The sequence below is a fragment of the Ornithodoros turicata genome, unplaced genomic scaffold, assembly GCF_037126465.1.
Source record: "Ornithodoros turicata isolate Travis unplaced genomic scaffold, ASM3712646v1 Chromosome39, whole genome shotgun sequence".
Lineage (NCBI taxonomy): Eukaryota > Metazoa > Arthropoda > Arachnida > Ixodida > Argasidae > Ornithodoros > Ornithodoros turicata.
The window spans coordinates 496811-516356 of record NW_026999369.1 but is presented as its reverse complement, the minus strand read 5'-3'; the positions used below and the strand labels follow the sequence as shown (position 1 = coordinate 516356).

Here is a 19546-nt window from a genome sequence, read left to right as displayed (position 1 = left end):
TTTTTAGTGTACACCAGGGGTGCCATGAAGGAACTACGCGCGCCGCATACGGCTACCTTTGGGTAGCCTACTTCTGATATAGATGCTCGAATTCACACAGGGGATCACCAAGCCAACCGGTCCGTTTGTGGTAGCTTTGAAGGCACTAATACTACAAAGCGGCCACACGGGTTTGCTCATCAATTTGGTAGGAATGTACTGGTAATACTAATCGAGTAAAAATCTGACGCAGATGCTGGTTTAGAGAGAAATCGTTTGATTGTGAATCGTTTTTGTGTGTTCGTTTTGATAAGGCAAACAGAAACATTCCCTGACATCGCATTTGCGAGATTCCCTCACGATACCTGTGTACAAATAAACCACCCTAACATGAACCGGTGCACCGTAGCAAATCAGCTCTGTCTTCAGAAGCGGCCCGATCAAACGGCTCGTCTAAGGTGAAGTGAGTGTGTGCTTCCAGTTGCGTGTACACTTGCACAATATCAGCAATGAACTGGCTCGGAGAAAATATTAGATAAACTACAATGCGATTGTAACTGGCAGCATGTTTTGTGGCTGGGCTGCCCAGTTGTCGATGTGTAGCGCAAAGAGATCGTCATGTTGTATACAGTTCATAAACAAGTTGGTCTTGTAGCGACACTTGTCTGATTCCTTCACAGCTCTATATTATTCAGGGATTGTGGAAGGAGACAGTCGAGAGCGGTGTAGCAGTGCAACACAGACAATGTTGCAGTATCTGAAAGCGTTCGCCCGGGTGCGTCCAGTGTGTTTTGCCCACACCAACGCCTCCTCTATAAATGAATGCCTGTCAGATGAGCTTCTTTCGCCGCTGCAGGCCCTCTCCCGTTGCCCTCTCGCTTCCACGTGTGCTCGCCGCGCTTGGCGCTGACTGCCGTGTCCTTAGAACGCGCGAATTCGCCGCAGTTTGAATTGCGATCTTCGTGATGATCACGTTAAGGAATTCTTCACAGGAATTCTTTTTTGCTCCACTTTGGCAGTTAAAAAAATGAACATGCTGAATCCAGGGAATGGCCTATGGTGCACCATTTCGTGCACACCTGGTGAGGAAGAGAGAGTCGCTGCCGCTACATGAGTGTTGTTTGTTGGTAACTTCTATGGTCGTGCTGGAGCTGTTTCAGAGGTTATAAACATGTTTAATCTCATAATTAGTGTCGCGCAAGTTGAACTTATTTCGTCAGCGATGATATCAGATATCAAAGGTCGTGAGTCAAAAGCGCAAAAGTCGTGAACAGTCGCACCTGTCAGCATTTACTCCTGTTCATAAATCATTGTAGCAGTAAGTGTCGGATGTCAATACAGTAAGCATTTACTGTAAGCAATAACTGTGAAACGAAACCGGGGAAGGATAGGTGTGCGACTGAAATTGTCATGCTGTGTAGAAAGGAATGGAGGGGGACACTATGTTGGAAAACACTGATACGCAAAAATCGAGTGCCTGCTGTTTTCGTCACGGGTTTTTAACTATAGCCCCCCCCCCCCCACACACACACACACAGAAAGTTTGAGAGGCGGATCCAAAATATGTAATTAGAGTATTGAGTAGAAAATACAATAAAATGTATTTTAAATAGAGTACAAGTACACATATAACAAAAATTATTGGGTAGTGTACCAAAATACCGCAAATTGTATTTGAAATACAGTATTTTAATACAACACTCCAAATACGTACAAGTCTGATTGGAAGTATGCGCGCGGCGCGTTCGGTTCCTCACGCGCAGAATATTTTTCTAGTCATTGTCGATTGGATCCATAACTCGTGCTGGTATTCGAAATGGTGCTTATTCGACCCGAATAAGGGTACATCGTTGTTATCTCGATTGGTTTGTTAAAATTACCATCTGCAATGCGCTGCTGCTGCGTGCCCATGTGCTCGTCGAGTACACGAAATATGAACCCTGGTGTGTCCTTCCACGAGGTTCCGGCAGATCTCGAGCTACGTGAGAAGTGGCTGAAGCTGATTGCCCGCAAGAACTGGGAGCCAAGTTCCACGTGCAACTCCTCCGTCGTCTGCAGTAAACACTTCATCGTGTCAGACTTCAAGGAAAATACAAGGCTGCGCTTACTAAAGAAGGGAGCGGTACCCCGCGTATTCCCAGGCTACCCGCTGTACATGACGCCCAAGACTCCTCATGTTCGTCGAGAACCAGAGAGCCGTAAGCGCGCCATGACTGCCTACGTTGACGAGGCAACGGGCAAGGGCTCAGAGTCGCACAAAAGGCGAAAGACAACTGCGACGAACGTGTGCGATACGCCGTCCGTCGAGGACTCTGTGGTTTCCGACGACGTTTCTTCTGTGGGCAAAGAATTACTTATTACGGAGGAGGCAGCCCTCACCCCTGCACAGCCTGTGGAACAAGAACCCACATCGGACAGTTTTGCAAGAAGTGATCGAGGTACTTGTTCCCACTTGAACCACTTCAAGAGTACTCCAGTGTTCGCAAAACGATCGTTCTCGACACAGACGGAAAAGGCAAATTTCACCGCTTTTATTGAACGACGTAAATGGAGGGCTAAGGAGCGATCTCTTCGACAGCAAATATCGCGACTGAAGGAGACTTTAAGGAAACATCAGGAGGAGCTTCGCCAGCTCAAAGACGACTTCAGTGTTGATGCCTTCCTCGATGTCGTGACGGATGCTCGGCAAAACAACAAGATCAGAGCGACATCTGTTCTTGACCAAGTTGTCAATTACAAGAGGAAGAGGCCAACATGGTCAGAACTCACTGTAAGGTACTGTGTGATCTTGAGGAATCTTTCCACCAAGGCCTATGAGTACGTTCGGTGTGAAGATTTGCTGCGACTACCGTGCAGAAACACCTTGCAGAAATACATCGGGACATCGACTGGTGAGGTTGGCTTTAGTCCTCTCGTTCGCTGTAGGCTGGATATTGAGCTCCAGAGCCTAGCTGCGCCTCAGTCCAAAGTTTGCAGTCTCGTTATCGACGAGATGCACATTAGGCAGAGGTTAGAATATAACAAACAGTGAGATGCATTCATTGGGGACGTCAACATGGGCAAGGAGTTGGGCCACCTCACGCCAGCCGAACATGTTACCACTCTGGCCAATTCATTGCTTTGTTTCCTGCTCTGCGGTCTGGCTGAGCGTTTCAAGATACCGGTTGCATACTTCTTCACCAAAGCCTGCACAACACCGGATCTTGCGCAAGCCATCGTATACGTCATAAAAGAGTACAGAACAGCTGGGGTTCAAAATTGTCAGGTTGGTTACGGACAACCACAAGACCAACGTTGCCGCCATGGACATATTGTGCCATGGACAAGCCACGACGTTTGCCTCGCACCCTGTGGACCCATCAAGACGTTTTTTTTTTTTTGGCATTTGACCAATGCCACATTATCAAAAATGTCAGGTCCCAGTTTCTTGCGAAGGATATGGGCGGCCAGAAACAAATCTCATCTTCATGGTTGAAGGACCTCTACAAGATGCAGCGAGGGTCAACCGTAAAGCCCATAAGGTTCCTCACCCGCAAGCACGTTTATCCTTCAAACATAGAGATGATGAGCGTAGTCCACGCTGTACAGGTTTTTTCACCTCCTGTGACGGCGGCGCTGCAATACATGAAATACCAAGCTGGTCACACATGTGACGTGCAGTTCGCATCAGTTGGGCCGACAGTAGAGTTCATGACAATGATGCACAAATGGTTCACTGTTATGAACGTGAGTAACACGCGGCAGCATATTCACAAGAACGACCCGGATACAAGACCTTTCTATGACGTGCATGATGACAGGCTGCAGTGGCTGGAGACAGTCTTTCTCGACTATGTCCAAAAACTGAGGAACGAGAGCCATCCCGACAACTTCCTGAGCAAGGAGACATTTCACGCCTTGGTGCTGACAACAAGATCAAACGTGCAATGTATTCGCTTCCTCCTCAGCAAGAAAAATTTCATGTTCGTTCTCACACGAAAGTTTTCAAGCGATCCAATCGAGGCGCTTTTCGGATTTCTCCGGAGAACTGCAGGATGCAACGACGCCATGGCCATGAGGAGCGTTCTCAGCGGTATTGAAAAAAATGCTGAAGACGGGTATTGTGACATCATCAAACCGCAGCAACCTAAGTTGCCCCGGATCACTCCTCAGTTCACAAGCGATCAGTAATCAGGTCATTGAGAACGGGGGTAGCACAGCCGCCGAATTTTTCCCACCGCTGGCAAAAGAAAGACTTCGTGAACTGTGCACGACACCAAAACCGCGGTTGCCGGATCCAGAGGTAGCCAGCATTGCTCTAATCGGTGGGTACCTAGCTCGCGTGATATCAGAAAAGCTAAGCTGCTCCTCCTGCATCGAGCTGGTTGAAAAACCGAAGGGAAACACACCTGTCGATGGACTCATTGCCTACCAGGATCGAGGAGGTCTCAAGTATCCTTCGAAAGAGCTTGTTTCCGTTCTTATAGGCCTCAGAAGCTACTTAGATGTTGTACTCCTTCACAGGAAGCGTATGGTTAAGCCACTTGAGTCCAGTGTAAGACACGCTGTCGAGGTGCTGATGGATGCCCCCGTGCTTCTGTGCGAAAATGGGGATAGCGAGCACAGAAGGACATTGTTGAGTCTTTTGTGCAGGAAGTTTATAAAACCTCTCCTTAGCAACCACGCATTAACTGTGACTGACAAAAATTCTATCGCGAAAATGTTCGCAAGAAAGCCACTGTCACGCAAAGTACTGATACTCTAGAGCTCTCTCTCACTCAGTTCTTAGCAGCGTTTGCACAATAAGTCTTCGAATGTGAACAGTGTTCTTCTTTTTGTTGGCTTCTTCTCCAAGTCTCCGAAAGTGAACAGTGTTGCTCTGTTTATTTTTTCTGTAACTCCTGCCTCTGAAAGTGAACAATGTTCTTTTTATTGTTTTTGTTTTGTACAACTTCAATCTTCGAAAGTGAACAGTCGGTAGAGTGAGGCACGAGGACAGTGTGACAGCAGGAAAGTGGACATGAGGGCAGTACCTGCAGGTACCGTGACGCAGTTTTTATCTTTCATCGCCTTTCTTGTATTGAAAAATTTGGAAGTGAGATTTTAGCGTACATCCCGGGTGCTCGGGTCAAACCTGCTCTCATGCAAGTAATTCATGTCAGGGCCTAAGAAAACACTTACGCACAGTTTGCACATAATTAAACGATAAAGCTGTTCGTTCTTCAATCATTCTGCAGTTTACACAAACGGAAGAGCACTAAAAGGAGCCGGGAGCGAGCGAAACAAGTGCAGAGACCGGCGGTCCTGTCCCGAGTATAGTCACGGGGCCTACCGCCATCTCTCGTCGCACGAGGGAAATCGAGCCTTCGCCAGGGCTCGTTCCCAGGTCCCCGAAGGTCGCCATTTTCCCATGTATTTGTTCCTATCCCGATGCGTGCAATGCCGGAGGCCGCCCTTAGATACCCCATTGTTACCAGACGTTGGCTTGCGTTTGATTGTAGCGCGCTAAAGATCCAGTTGAAGCACAATCCAAGCCAGGCCAAGTCACCGAAGGAGAAATGGACGACTGCGCCTGGGGCGCCTGGTACGACAGGTGCGCTATGTGATGCACGCAGCCGCGCACTAGATCCTTCCGATCGCTCAACACGGTTAAAAACGGGACCAAAAAGTGAAACACGACAAAGAAAGTTGTTATACGCGTTTTATTTGGACATATAACGACTAGATTCATTCGCAGAAACAACAAAAACATTTTGCCGCTAAACTTAGCGCGCTGACGTGGTCCGGAACGGCAACAATGGGGTATCTAGTGGCGGCCTTCTTCGTTGCACGCTTTTCCGAGGTGAGTTTGGGGGACCTGCTCGTTCCGTTCCATTGCTAAGCGCGCGATCTGACAGGCATTCATTTATAGAGGAGGCGCTGCCCACACCAACTCCGCACACGCACAGATGGCGCCTCTTGATTGTAAACAAGGTCGATTTTGAACGAACGAAGAGATCACTACTTTCCCCGCGTTTGTGATGCTGTCGGGCGGTATTTCGAAACTTCGGGCGCGTTTCTTTCTTTTTTTTGAAACCGGGGAAAAAAAGAAAGAAAAAGAAGTGAGAGGTGGTACATAATCCCGGATAAGAGAATCGAAGGCCCCCTTCCACCTCTAGAATTCCGCCATTGACAGCTTTGCTATAGTCCCTGCAGTTAAAGGGATCACCTTATTAATTTCAATTAACGAATCAACTCCGTATCCCTGAATCCCTACTAACATTACGCACTTAGTCAAGTGCAACAAGTCAAGTGCAAGTGCTTAGTGTTGTTCAAGTGCAATGCACCATTTTTATAAAAAAAATTTACTCATTTTAAATGAAACGCCGTGCGATAATAGTGAAAAGAGAAAGTGTCAGAGGTATGATGGCATTGCGAATGCCAGTTGTACCAGCAATACTTGTCTAAAAGGAAGTCTGGCATTTGAAAGCGATGAAACAGTTTGAAGAATCTTTATCAAGCTCGTCACGCAGTGCCCGTTATCACCAATCAGAAGGAGCTACCCTTGAAAAGTGTTCGCTCTTTCCAGCTTTCCTCCTTCCTTTCGTGTTTCATGCCTCCTCTCACCTATACATGTGTACAAACATAAAGTTGCCTTACTTACACAACACGTGCTATTACGCTAAGCGCACTTTCGGGAGTTGTGTGCGCGAATCTTGGGCATGGATATATTTTGAAACCGTATATTTTTAAGGGTATATTTTTAACGGTATATTTTGGAACGGTATATTATTCATTGTGGATTCTTGAACGATTGCTTTTTGCACGGGGATTTTTGCCCGGTTGATTCCTTACCGAGGAATTTTACGCTGTTCACTGTAAAACAGTGCATTTTGAAAGAGTATTTCTTAAAGGACCCATTCTTATTTATTAGTGTAACCCCCCATCATTTCATCATACTTAAGGGTGGTGTGATCTTGATGTATGGAAGCAATTATAAAACTTCTTGCAGTAGCCATTGTGACACACACAGCTGATCTAATTATACGAGCGTTCGTAGGTCTAAAATGCTGTACGTCAAGAACTACAGAGTGCATATTGCATAGCCAGTAACTAGAGAGGAATTGTCTACTTTGACAAGTGGCATGTCATGGTAATTTTGATAACATTTGCTAACATTTGCTAACATCGGTTACAGATTAGCTTAAAGAACTATGAAGCGATATTTTACCGTATTTTCTTCACAGAAGAGGCGTTCGTGAGAACACAGATGAAGTCTTACGTTCGGGAACCGAACGATTTTATAGCGAGACAATAAGAAATATCAGCATTGGTCTCCCTGAAGCCGGTCTAGAATACGAACAAATCTCCCTATCACGCACTTCTTCCTACAGCTCTCTCTCGACCTGTGCACACCTGTACAGAGCCCATAGCCACAGTTTGTTCACGGCGTTCACCCAGAATGAAACAACCGAATAAACGAAGTACTTCAGAAAGGGGAATCTAGTAAATAAGTACACTTGGCGACAAGCCACGGCGACCGGTGCCATGCGTTTCTCGGAGAGAAACATGATCACGCCACCGCAGTACAGCAGTGTCACTGACAACCAGAGCGTCGAACCGAAACGTTTTTCGGTTTGTTTCGGGATTTCTGTTTTTCGACCAACAGGGTCCCCTTTCATCCCTTCCCCGAGCAACGAAGCCGGCAATCTAGACAGGCAGAGCCCTCGAATTCCCATATGACCCCCACGCACACCAACCCGAACCGATCCGGTAACCGAAGTTTTTAGATGGGTTCGGTTCTGGTTCAGCTCCGATATGACGGAAGTAATGACGATTCAGTTCCGGTTGAGTTCCAACTAAAATTTCCGGTTAATTCCGGTTTTCGGTTTCGGCTCCGGTCCGACTCTCTTCCGATGACGTGATCGAACGCCGATAATTGATAGACCCTGCCTTCTGTGAGCCGATTTGTGAGACTATTATGAGTATAACGACGCGAGTATAGTGCCTAGCAGAGAAGTGTATGGGGAGAGTCGCGCCAATATTTGACCTTTTATGGCCCTGATATGGGGGCTCCTTGTGACGTCAGACCCGTCATCGTTCCGCCCATTTCGCCGGAATGAATGATATTTGAGAGCGGTTGCTAAGCTTCAAAATGGCGGCGCTGGCCTCTACACCGCCTATCGCGTGACAGCGAATGACGTGCTTTAGAACAGGCTCCTTGCAATCACCAACCTCACCTCGCAAACGAACCTACTGTCCAGTGTTTGAGAAGCGCGAGGAAGGGGGAACGTGAAGAAGAGTTCTGGAGGCGATGTCAAGCACGCGTGGTCAGAAAACGAACCACTTAAGCAGGGAAAATTTTGGTGATCCTATTTGTCCACAGCAACAAAGAAAGAGAGAATATTATCCGTTCGGAAAATTTCATAGTATCTTAAACTTGTAACGAGTACCTGTTGTGAAGTAATTTCCCCATCTCTTGCATTGTATGTCACCCAATGAAGAACTCACCGATGGTCGATCGAGAAGCCAAACTCTGTATTCTTCGAAGAATCCGATCGTTGGACAAAGAGTTCTGCGGTCGACGGATTAAATCGTTTTCCGTCGCTTCCTACGAATATGTCGTTATAATAGAGCAGGTCGCACAATCCATCTTCCGGATATTGATGGTTCACTACACCGTATATGCCAACGGTGCACAGCAGGGTCATCGGTATCGGGCCCCGGGTCGTCGTCGTTGTGGTTGTCGTCGTTGTGGTTGTCGTTGTTGTGGTCGTTGTAGTGGTGGTTGTTGATGTTGGCATCGTCGTACTCGCTTCAGACGAACGGATACATTCGCGTTATTTGCATCTTTAAGTAAGACTACGAACTGCATCTCATGTCTGCAAAATTATGCCAAATTTACGATATTGTAATTCATTTGCGCGTATTGTATTAACTCAAAACATTATTTCGCTGGACATGATTGCATTCCTTGAGATTGGGCGAAAGGAATGATGAACGTGAAAGGGGAGAGCATCGATTAGACAGCAACAAGAGACGCCTTTCGAGGCATAGCCATTTAAACACACGAGGCTTCCTAACCGTTAGGCGGCTTTTTGTGTGAGGCGCTTTAAAAAATAACGGCTCGTTGCATTACAACGAAACCAACTGCATAGTATTACTAGTAGCCTAAAGTGTTACAGAGCATTTTTGTACCGCATTTAATTAATTAGTGAAAATTAGTTTTATAACCTTCTAGTTACGAGGATTACAACGGAGGTGTCAACTGTGAAGTTGTAGGCGCTACCATGAGAAAACAAATCCAGTGTCTTGCAACACTCTAGCTCTAACTCGTTCTTTCCCCAGCCCCAACTTCCTAAACTTGGACGGATCATCTTTCCGTCGCGTCGAAAGAGCGCTTTATCACAGAGCCCTCTCATGTCCACTTGACGAACAAGAAGATATGCGATCCATTCCACCTACACACTTATCTATCACCCTTGCATGGTGCCGTATCTGCTAGACCGTCAGGAGGCACGCTGGCCATGACAACCCAGCGCTTTGTCTTTTCATTGTTTGTTTGATCTCCTCCTCTTTTTTCATTCTTTCGCCGTGAAGCAACTCAAAGTATGCGACAGGGAAGGTTTATCTTTCCACGGAAGCACCTTGAATCTGTAGCATGCGTTTACAAAAAAGAAGAAAAAAGCAAGCCAACCGGGAAACACAAGGAAGAGCTGTCGCGGGTGGCATTTGTTCGGCCGCTCTTTTAACGTTTACGCATGTACTCATTTACAGCCACTCTCTGTAAATTGGTTTGTGGCACAAGCAATGCTTTATTCCAGCGAAGAGCCAGCGGGTATGATGCTTCCCCTAAGTGCTGCACAGGGAAAACAAAACAGCAAGATAAAAGTAATTGCCTCTTTTTGGAGCCACTTATTTTAATGACAACCTATTTTAAGATAGAAGAACGTGAGTCTGCATTTCGCACATGTATTCCAATATAACAAAAACAATATTATGGAAGAACAGGTGCTCGAAGAGGTCGCCGTGCGTCATCACACAAAATCGGCATCTCCTGATTGTGTTCTCGGTCGCCTCCACAACATGTCCTCGGGGATTTCACGGCAAACTTGAGTGATCTTCGCATTGAGGGCATAAGTGTTGTAGTGTCCTCGACGTACACGTGGTCTCTTCACATATGGCCATAAGTAGAAATCCATAGGCGTAAGGCCCGGGGACCTGGCAGGCCATGGCACTGTTCCGAAACCTTCCCACCCACTGGTTAGGAAATGCGTGGATAGGAAATTAGGAAAGTGAACAAATAATCAAGGTGCTTCGGTTGAAAGATAACATTCCTTGTCCTGTACTTTCAGTTGTATCACGGCGAAAGAAGAAGAAACAGGAGGGACAAACAATAAAAATACAAAGCGCCGCGTTGTCATCGTCACTGCGCCCTCTGATCGTATAGAAGATACGGCACCATGCAAGGATGTTAGATAAGAGTGTAGTAGGTGGAGTGGATCGCATATCTCCTTTTTCGTCAAGTGGACGTGGGAGGGCGCTGCGATCGAGCGCTCTTTTAGCGTGACGGAAACATGCTCCATCCAAGTTTCGGAAGTCCGTGCACATTTCTGCAGACCCGGCAAAAAAACGAGTCGTTAGAGCAAGACTGTTACAAGACACTGGATTTGTTTTCTCATGGCAGCGCCTACAACTTCACAATTGACATCTTCGTTGTAATCCTCGTAACTAGAAAGTTACAAAATAATTTCCACTAATTAATTGCGGTACAAACATAATCTGAAACACTATAGGGTACTAGGTAATACTATGCAGCTGGTTTCGTTGTGATGCAATGAGCCGTTATTTTTTTAAGGTGGGGTTCGAGTTAAATGAACATATATCTTGTAAACAATATATATATATATATATATATATATATATGTATTCAATAAAGATCAGAAGTGGAGACGGTGCTTCTACTGGACAAGGAATAAAAGGGGAACTTTATTAAAAACTAAGAGGGGTATTCGACGTTTCGACAGCAGCGCTGTCTTCAACAGGAATGGGATATTATGGTGACGCAAGATAATTGCAAAGAATGAGAGGGGAATATGTACAAGGGGAGAGGGCAGCACACGTGCTTTGTCAAACAAAGGTAAAGGGGTACAATGAATCACAGGCAGTCATGTTCTTCGCCGGAGGGCAATGATTTCCTGGGGTGACCAACCGGGGAGTCATACGTTAAGGATACCAACCATTTCCTTCAAGATGTATGTAAAATAAACGTTCCCCCTAACTGTCTGTTAGCAACCCTAGATGTCACTTCCCTGTATACTAACATTCCTCACTCCGATGGAATAGCAGCAGCAGAGTGTGCATTTAAGAATCAACCCGATCAGGGTTATGATATGTCCGTCCTCACGGAACTCCTGAATCAGATCCTAACATGCAATAACTTTGAATTCGACGACAAACACTACATACAGGTCAATGGTACAGCAATGGGAACAAAAATGGACCCTAACTATGCAACTATCTTCATGGCATCCTTGGAAGAACCGTTCCTCAAAAATTGTGCACTGAAGCCACTCCTGTATAAGCGATTCCTAGATGATATATTCATTATTTGGCCCCACTCCGAATGCGACCTTCAGTTGTTTGTTAACGACTTTAACCAAGTACATCCCAGTATTAAATTTACATTCATTTACTCCTCCTCAGCTGTTAATTTTCTGGATGTGGAACTACATAATGGAATCATAACCACCAGTCTGTATAGAAAGCCTACAGACTCCCAACAGTATCTATCGTTCCAGAGTTGCCACCCCAGACACACTAAGCTAGCTATCCGTTATAGTCAAGCGCTGCGCTACCGGAGAATATGTTCTAACGATGATGAACTAGACAATCATCTTGAGAGCCTTGAAGAAACTTTCGCAGATAGAAAATATCCTAATCAGGTCGTAAAAGATGCCATAGCCAGAGCTAGATCAACCGATCGAGAGAACCTATTCCAAACACAGCCCCGAGCCGATAAGAATTCTTCGGTAAACCTCACTATTAGCTTCAACGGTTATTCCCCGCACGTAAACCGCATACTTAAACGGCACTATGCAACCCTCACCCAATCTGATCGGTCAGGTGTTTCCGGAACCACCCCGCGTTAGTTATCGTCGAGCAAGGAACATCCAAGACAGACTTGTGAACGCCAAGTTAAACAAGCCGTCGGAACACAACGGTTGTCAACCATGCAACGGACGCAGATGCCAGATCTGTAAATTAATGCAAACTGCTACCAGAGTAGAAAGCACAAATTCTAACTATCGCACAAAAATTAATGGTCTATTTAACTGTAACTCTTCTAACGTCGTTTATCTCCTTCAATGTAATGAGTGCAAGGCCCAATATATCGGTCAAACAGCTACATCCTTCAGAATCCGATTCAACAACCACAGGTCCGACGTATCAAAGAAACCTAATCTGCCAGTGTCTCGACATTTTAGTAAATCCGACCACTCAATTAACGACATAGCCATTTTCGTTCTGCAATCGGGTTTTCCATCCCAACGCCTTAGAGAACAAAGATAATCGTTCCTGATCTACAAATTTTAAAGCCAGATTAACGAGGACCCCGGCGTCCTCTCAACAGTTCGCAACCTAAATTCCTAATTCTCTCAGAATAGGAGATATGCGAAATGAAGCGCCCTCTCTTGCCCGTTAGCGAAAACGCGCTCGCGCCATTTTCGTCGAGGCGATGCTTGGAAAGCATGGCCCCGCTGTTCCGTGTACACGGTTTGCGTTGCCCCTGAGTAAGTTTGACTGAATAGTGGCAGCTGAAAAGGGCTTCTGTTGTCATCATATGTGTATGCGCCTCGTGTACCACTGCCTTAGTAAAAGTTTGTTGTGCAGCAAGGCAGCAGCCGGCAGCATAGTGTAAAAGACACTGCTAGCTTTTCGTTCTGCTTAGTAAAGAATCATCTGATTACCACAACTTTTTGTCGTGAAAAGGACTGCGTATGTCGAAACTCTGAAGAACAAAACACAATGTTGATGAAGGTGTCACCGCACTGCTGTACTAGCAGAGAGGAATAAAACGACAAAAGGGTGCGTATTCATGAATTGCTGTAACTGAGCACTAGGAAGAAAATGACATGAAGAAAAAACCTGAAATAGTATCCTGTAGTTGAGGCTACTATCGGACCAGACTAAAGCTTAACGAGTAAAGCTTAACATTCTCGATCATTCAGAATTAATACGAGTATGCAGTCACTTTAGAATCAGACATTTACCGCTCGTTTACGCACCACTGATGCAGAACCTGAGAGGCAGACCGATAATTTGATATGAGTGATCCTGATTTGACTCTTTTTGTAAAATCACTGAACTTATGGTGAATTATATCATAACCCGCAGGTGAATTGTCAAATGTGACCGATTGGAATATTGTTTTGGATATGTACCTAGTGCCCTCTCTTGACGTACACCCTAACTCCAAATAAGCATGTGCACAATAATTTGCGGTCTCTACATGTGTTCTCTACTGTGTTCCAGTTTCTCGTGCACAAGGGAAAGTAAGAAAAGAAATTAGTCGAGCCACTAAATAGGCCAGAACGCGAGAATAGGACATAATCTATGAATATTTGCTTTTAAATCTTATTTGTGTTTGTGTGTGTGTTAAGGAAGATAACTTCTTGTATTTTGAACTACATAGGATAAAAGCACTCTTATTACAGGTTCAGAATCATGGCATTTATGTTGATCAATTTTTTTATTAAATAATTAAAAAATAATTAAAAAATAAATGTTGGTCATGAAGTCAGATGCTCGACAAACAGGTCAAGTCGTGGCTTAAGGAGAGCAAGCAGCAATGATAGAACCAGATAGCTTCCAACATCTAAATCTGAAACCTAGCACTATATAGTCTAATTATATATCACAACTACGAAATGCAGCAGCACTACAACCGTGGCGTGGTTACCAGAATCTCAAAACGTTAAGGAAGAGATTGTTCGGCACAGTGCGGCAAATGGTATGAAAAACTCCTGCATCAAAATATTCCCTTTTATAAGACCAGTATCTCATTTAATCTTACCATCACAATATCAGCTAAAACTAAAAAGTGAAGTATTACAGGAAACAAAGTAAATGCAAATGCCGAACGTCGATGATAAATGCCGTGTGAGATCTCGCTGAAAATGGAATCGACCGCAAAACTGTAGGACTATTTCTGCTGCTGAGACTAGAGTTCTGAACAGTTTGTCATTCGTACATTCCGCCGAAATGTTCTGTACTCCACCGAGAAGCCGTGCTTCAAAAATCGCGGCCGTGGATTCCTCTTTAGCGGAATCCCCTCAAGCCGCGCTGCAGCTCGTGAGAGATCTGCCTTAGCCATGGCGGTCGGGAGCGGCGCACTCGACAGATGGCGCTATTTCGCATATCTCCTATGCATACACTCTTTTGTATCTCTTTCAGACTCCCCGGTTGGTCACCCCAGGAAATCATTGCCCTCCGGCGAAGAACATGATTGCCTGTGATTCATTGTACCCCTTTACCTTTGTTTGACAAAGCGCGTGTGCTGCCCTCTCCCCTTGTACATATTCCCCTCTCATTCTTTGCAATTGTCTTGCGTCACCATAATATCCCATTTCTGTTGAAGACAGCGCTGCTGTCGAAACGTCGAATACCCCCTCTTCGTTTTTAATAAAGTTCCCCTTTTATTGCTTTTATAAAATATATTCCTTTTATTCCTATACATACATACATACATATATATATATATATATATATATATATATATATATATATATATTCAATAAAGATCAGAAGTGGAGACGGTGCTTCTACAGGACAAGGTCGGTTTACGTCCGGGGCATAACCGTTGAAGCTAATAGTGAGGTTTACCGAAGAATTCTTATCGTCTCGGGGCTGTGTTTGGAATAGGTTCTCTCGATCGGTTGATCTAGCTCTGGCTATGGCATCTTTTACGACCTGATTAGGATATTTTCTATCTGCGAAAGTTTCTTCAAGGCTCTCAAGATGATTGTCTAGTTCATCATCGTTAGAACATATTCTCCGGTAACGCAGCGCTTGACTATAAGGGATAGCTAGCTTAGTGTGTCTGGGGTGGCAACTCTGGAACGATAGATACTGTTGGGAGTCGGTAGGCTTTCAATACAGACTGGAGGTTATGATTCCATTATGTAGTTTAACTTCCACATCCAGAAAATTAACAGCTGAGGAGGAGTAAATGAATGTAAATTTAATACTGGGATGTACTTGGTTAAAGTCGTTAACAAACAACTGAAGGTCGCATTCGGAGTGGGGCCAAATAATGAATATATCATCTAGGAATCGCTTATATAGGAGTGGCTTCAGTGCACAATTTCTGAGGAACGGTTCTTTCAAGGATGCCATGAAGATATTTGCATAGTTAGGGGCCATTTTTGTTCCGATTGCTGTACCATATATATATATATATATATATATATATATATATATATATAATATTTTCTTGTGTGGACGTGTAGGAAGTCTATCTGCGGGACGCCTGGCAACATTGCGCCTTCAAGAAGCATTCTCTACCTACTCGCCACACCTAGAGCAGACCACACAACGGCGAACTACGAGGGGCGTTCAAGTCAAAGCGGGACTTTCTGTCTCCTCAGTGTACAAATGGCTCCCGCTACTTCTTTTTTATCATTTTCACACGCGACAGGCCTCCGCGTTCAACACGTAGTGGTCCACAATTTGTGCAAAACAGAAGGCACGTGCTAGACAAGATGGCCGACAACGTGGTGAGCGCGCACATTGAACAGCGAACTGTCATGAAGTTTCTCGTGAATGAAGGCGTAAAGTCAACTGAAATTCACAGAAGACTTCAGGCTCAGTATGGCCACGATACACTTAGCCGCAGCAAAGCGTTTGAGTGGTGCAAACGGTTCCGAGACGGCCGTACATCAGTGCAGGACGATCGCGGCTGGGGCGGCTGAGAGCCCAGTGTCAGAGTTCCTGAGAACATCCAACTTGTGGAGCGCCTGATCCTCAAGGACCGACGGATAACATGTCTCGAACTGACTAGAAAGACGGACTTTTCTGTGGGAACGTTGAACACTATCATTCACGGACACATCCAGTGTCGGAAAGCCGGGCCACCACCACCACCATCACCAAAGGAGTCGTCCTCCTACAGGACAATGCACGCCCGCATACCGCGCATCTCACGACACGCACCTAACAGGAACTTGGCTGGTAGTTGCTGCCACATCCCCCTTACAGTTCAGACCTCGCCCCAGCTATTTCCATCTCTTCGGGCCACTGAAGGCGTTCCTTGGGGGCCGCCACTTCAGCTGCGACGACGAGGTGAAGAATGCGGTCCGATCAGGGCTGCTACGCGTCGGTAAGGATTTCTACGCTGCTGGCATCCAAGCCCTCGTGAAACGCTGGGACAAGTGCATTAGTGCAGCTGGAGATTACGTTGAAAAATAAAAATAATTTCTCGCCTTCATTTTACTTTTGGGAAAAATGAAAAGTCCCGGTTTGACTTGAACGCCCCTGTACATCAACGTGTGGTGGTGAGCGTAGAAGAGAAACTGTACATCGTTGAAAGATGAAAGTCACTGAAAAGGTTAGCCAGCTGTAGGAGTCGAACCCACATCTTCTGGATTGCCGGTTCAGGGCTCTACCAAGTGAGCTAAGCTAACGCGCCTTCTAATTAATTTCTTAGGCAAATTGAGGCTTTGCATGTATTTGTCCCTTCTATGTCGTTCCAGCCTCAGAACATCAGTTCTCTCTGTACATCGTGTTGCTAGGAGGCAGATAGCCGAGATTTTGGACATCATCTGTTCTTGGACAATTAGAATTTCTCAGGTTTTCTGCGTTCTTACGATGCGCGATATCTACACCGATGACATTTAATATATGTTGCATAGTACGTGCCCATTGAATTAGAGAACCTGCAGAAGTGGCGCCTAACGAACCAGCAGCTCTGTGCTTTAGTGCTAACATGGTCCCTTTGAGATTAGCAGAACCGGGGTTTCGCCCAGATGATTTATGGTCCAGACGCACAGAGGCCAAGGCTGGAGAATCGCCTTCATCATAAAACATGCTGCCACACCAGCACGTACAACCCTCGGCAATAACGCGGCACCAACCAGACTCACGAGAAACAGAGAAGAGCTCTTCTGAGGCAATGTATGCTATATACACCTAACACCGATGACAACTCCGTGTCCTGTTTCGTCTCACGCTCACCTGCATGAGTACCATAATAGTCCGCCTCAGACTCTGTGGTCTCATCGGAACCTGCATGAAGAATGTACGCACGTCATCTACAGGGACACTTATTTTACGATTTTAAATTGCTTGAGCCTCTACAGCTGCGGAAGCAGCGTTCATCTTTCATATTCGTTCATTTATCATCTAGGCATTTTTCGGAAGAAAAACATAGCTATGTAGATCGTCGGCAGACAGCGAACATAAAAGTACGTGTTTAATAGATTTCAAGAGCAGTTTCTCCTTGGAGACTCGACCCCAGCGATCCATGCTCCATATTTTGCTGAGAAAGCAATCTACGGATTTTGTAAAAGAATCGGCAACCGAAAACCTCGGCACTCATTATTGAGCACTTATTGAAGCTCGAACCTGGATAAAACATCCGCTGAATTTTCATCCCAGCTTGCCAGTCGAACACTTGATACTCTTCACAATCATGACACATTTCACACAAGTCATGAAATTCTCGCTCATAACCTGCTGTCGTACCTGCAACGCCTGGTAAAACAGCGCCGCTAGATGATCGGGATCGGCGCGTTTCATTGTAGCAGGTGATAGCCCATATCTAGTAGTAATCCCGTTAAAGTATAACGGTGAGCCTCAAAGGAGGAACAAAGTCCTCAACACACTGATATACATCTTCACTACTGCACTATATTTCCCAATCATGTTTCACTTCAAGGAACAGCAAAGCGCAAGTATCTGTCCTCGTTGAATGAAAGCCGCTACCTCGACAATGATACGAAAGGCACGTTTATCGTTCGTGGTGTGAGCAAAAAAGAAACTCCCATTTACGCTTTCCATCTCCCCTCTCTCTCACCGTGGTTGGGATAGGGTGCCCGACTATTGCTGGAAATCTGTCGGGGGCACCGACAAGGGGCCGCCCCACAGGAGCGCTCCTCTTGAGAAGAGAAGGAGGAGAGTGAAGATCGCGTTTCTTACGCTCTTATATTAATAACGACGCAAAGCATGGATCTCGTTACCTATGTACTGCTGTCGAGGTAACAGGTCGAGGCAGGTTTTATTCCGCGAGGCGATTTTTTTTTTCTCCTTTGAGATTTTATCACGATACTGTGTACATAATTTCAGTGAATCCACTTACTAGAGTCAGTATCGGTAGCCAATAGGAAGGTACTGACCATGGCCCCGATGACCAGCAGAAGCAGAACGAGACATGCAAGACCGACGACTGGGACAATCCAACTGTAACACGCATTGCATCAGCACACATGCGCGACGCTCTGAATCAGCAAGAATGTTATTCAGACGAACCTCCATGGAGCGCATGTACAGCGAAAAACCTGCGAACTTGGTTCAGCGCCGGAGACACTGCGCGAGGCCTAAAAAATGTGAGCGTTCGCCGGCGATTTGCCCATGCGAGATATTTTCGCCCAGCGCCCGCGATTCCAGATGCGTCAACTGCGGATGAACACGAGGCTGGTCAATCAAAGAACTCTCCCGTACGAATCTGCGCCAGCCGCGATGACATGTCAGCTGCACTTGGTCGTCCGGTCTCGTGAATCGCCTTCTTCTTGTTATGACTATGACTGAGCTCGTCTGCTCGCCGACTGCACTACTAGAATACCAGGTATTCTCTGCCGAGAAACGTTTTCTTTTCGCAGTACTGAAAATGCCTTTCGGTACAGTACTGCAACACTTTTTTAGACAGTTTTTTAGTTAGTTAGTTGTTGAATTTAGTTGCAAAATTTATTAGATTAAGTGCATTTTTTCGAGCAGCTGATTCCGCTAAGCTTTCACCTTGTACTCTGGCAACAGTGACATGAGAGCGTGACTTTCTGACGCCGTCCACGTGTTTTTCGTTCCATGGAGCTGGTACCGTTGAACAACTGGCGGCGGACGCGCGTGACAATCCGCCACGCGAACTTCATTGCAAGAAATACGCTCCATGGAGGTTGGCCTTTAAAGTCCATGGGAAAGTGAACTCCACAGCGCCTTTGGTTTTGGCTGCTGCGAGGAGATATAAAGCGTCAGAAAGAGAGAGAGAAAAAAAAGATGGCTTTAAGTGCTCTTTGAAGTCGCGCCAGCCGGCCGAGTCCCGCACAGAACAGTGCCCCTTCGGAGTGCCTTTGCCAATGAGTACTCTATACAATTAGGTAAACCGTCTGCACAGCTGAGAAGTGTCGTGTCTTTCCCAGCCTTCCTAGGCAGTCATTTCATTGACCCTTTCTACTGATAAGGAGATAACGGTGTAACGCAAGACATACTTTGTATTTCCTGTGAAGGGCTTCCTGATGCCACACTATCCAAGTAGGTCAACTGTATGCGCAGCTGATAAGTTTGTGTCTTTCCCCGCGTGCCTAGGGGTGACTTAATTGAGCATTTTCACTAATAA

The 19546-nt window shown here is 45.7% G+C and overlaps 1 protein-coding gene across 1 annotated transcript in view; it reads right to left on the bottom strand.

The window, feature by feature from the left end:
- The window catches only part of LOC135374020 (uncharacterized), a 131170-nt gene extending 112780 nt beyond the window's left edge, over positions 1-18390 (bottom strand). Inside the window, exons 1-3 of the mRNA XM_064607040.1 lie at positions 18296-18390; positions 17173-17223; positions 8449-8752 (exon numbers count right to left, since the gene is read on the bottom strand). Coding sequence (XP_064463110.1) covers positions 8449-8752; positions 17173-17223; positions 18296-18335 — 395 coding nt within the window. The 5' untranslated portion in view covers positions 18336-18390. The remainder of the gene's footprint in view (positions 1-8448; positions 8753-17172; positions 17224-18295) is intronic.
- Positions 18391-19546: the final 1156 nt, after the last annotated feature.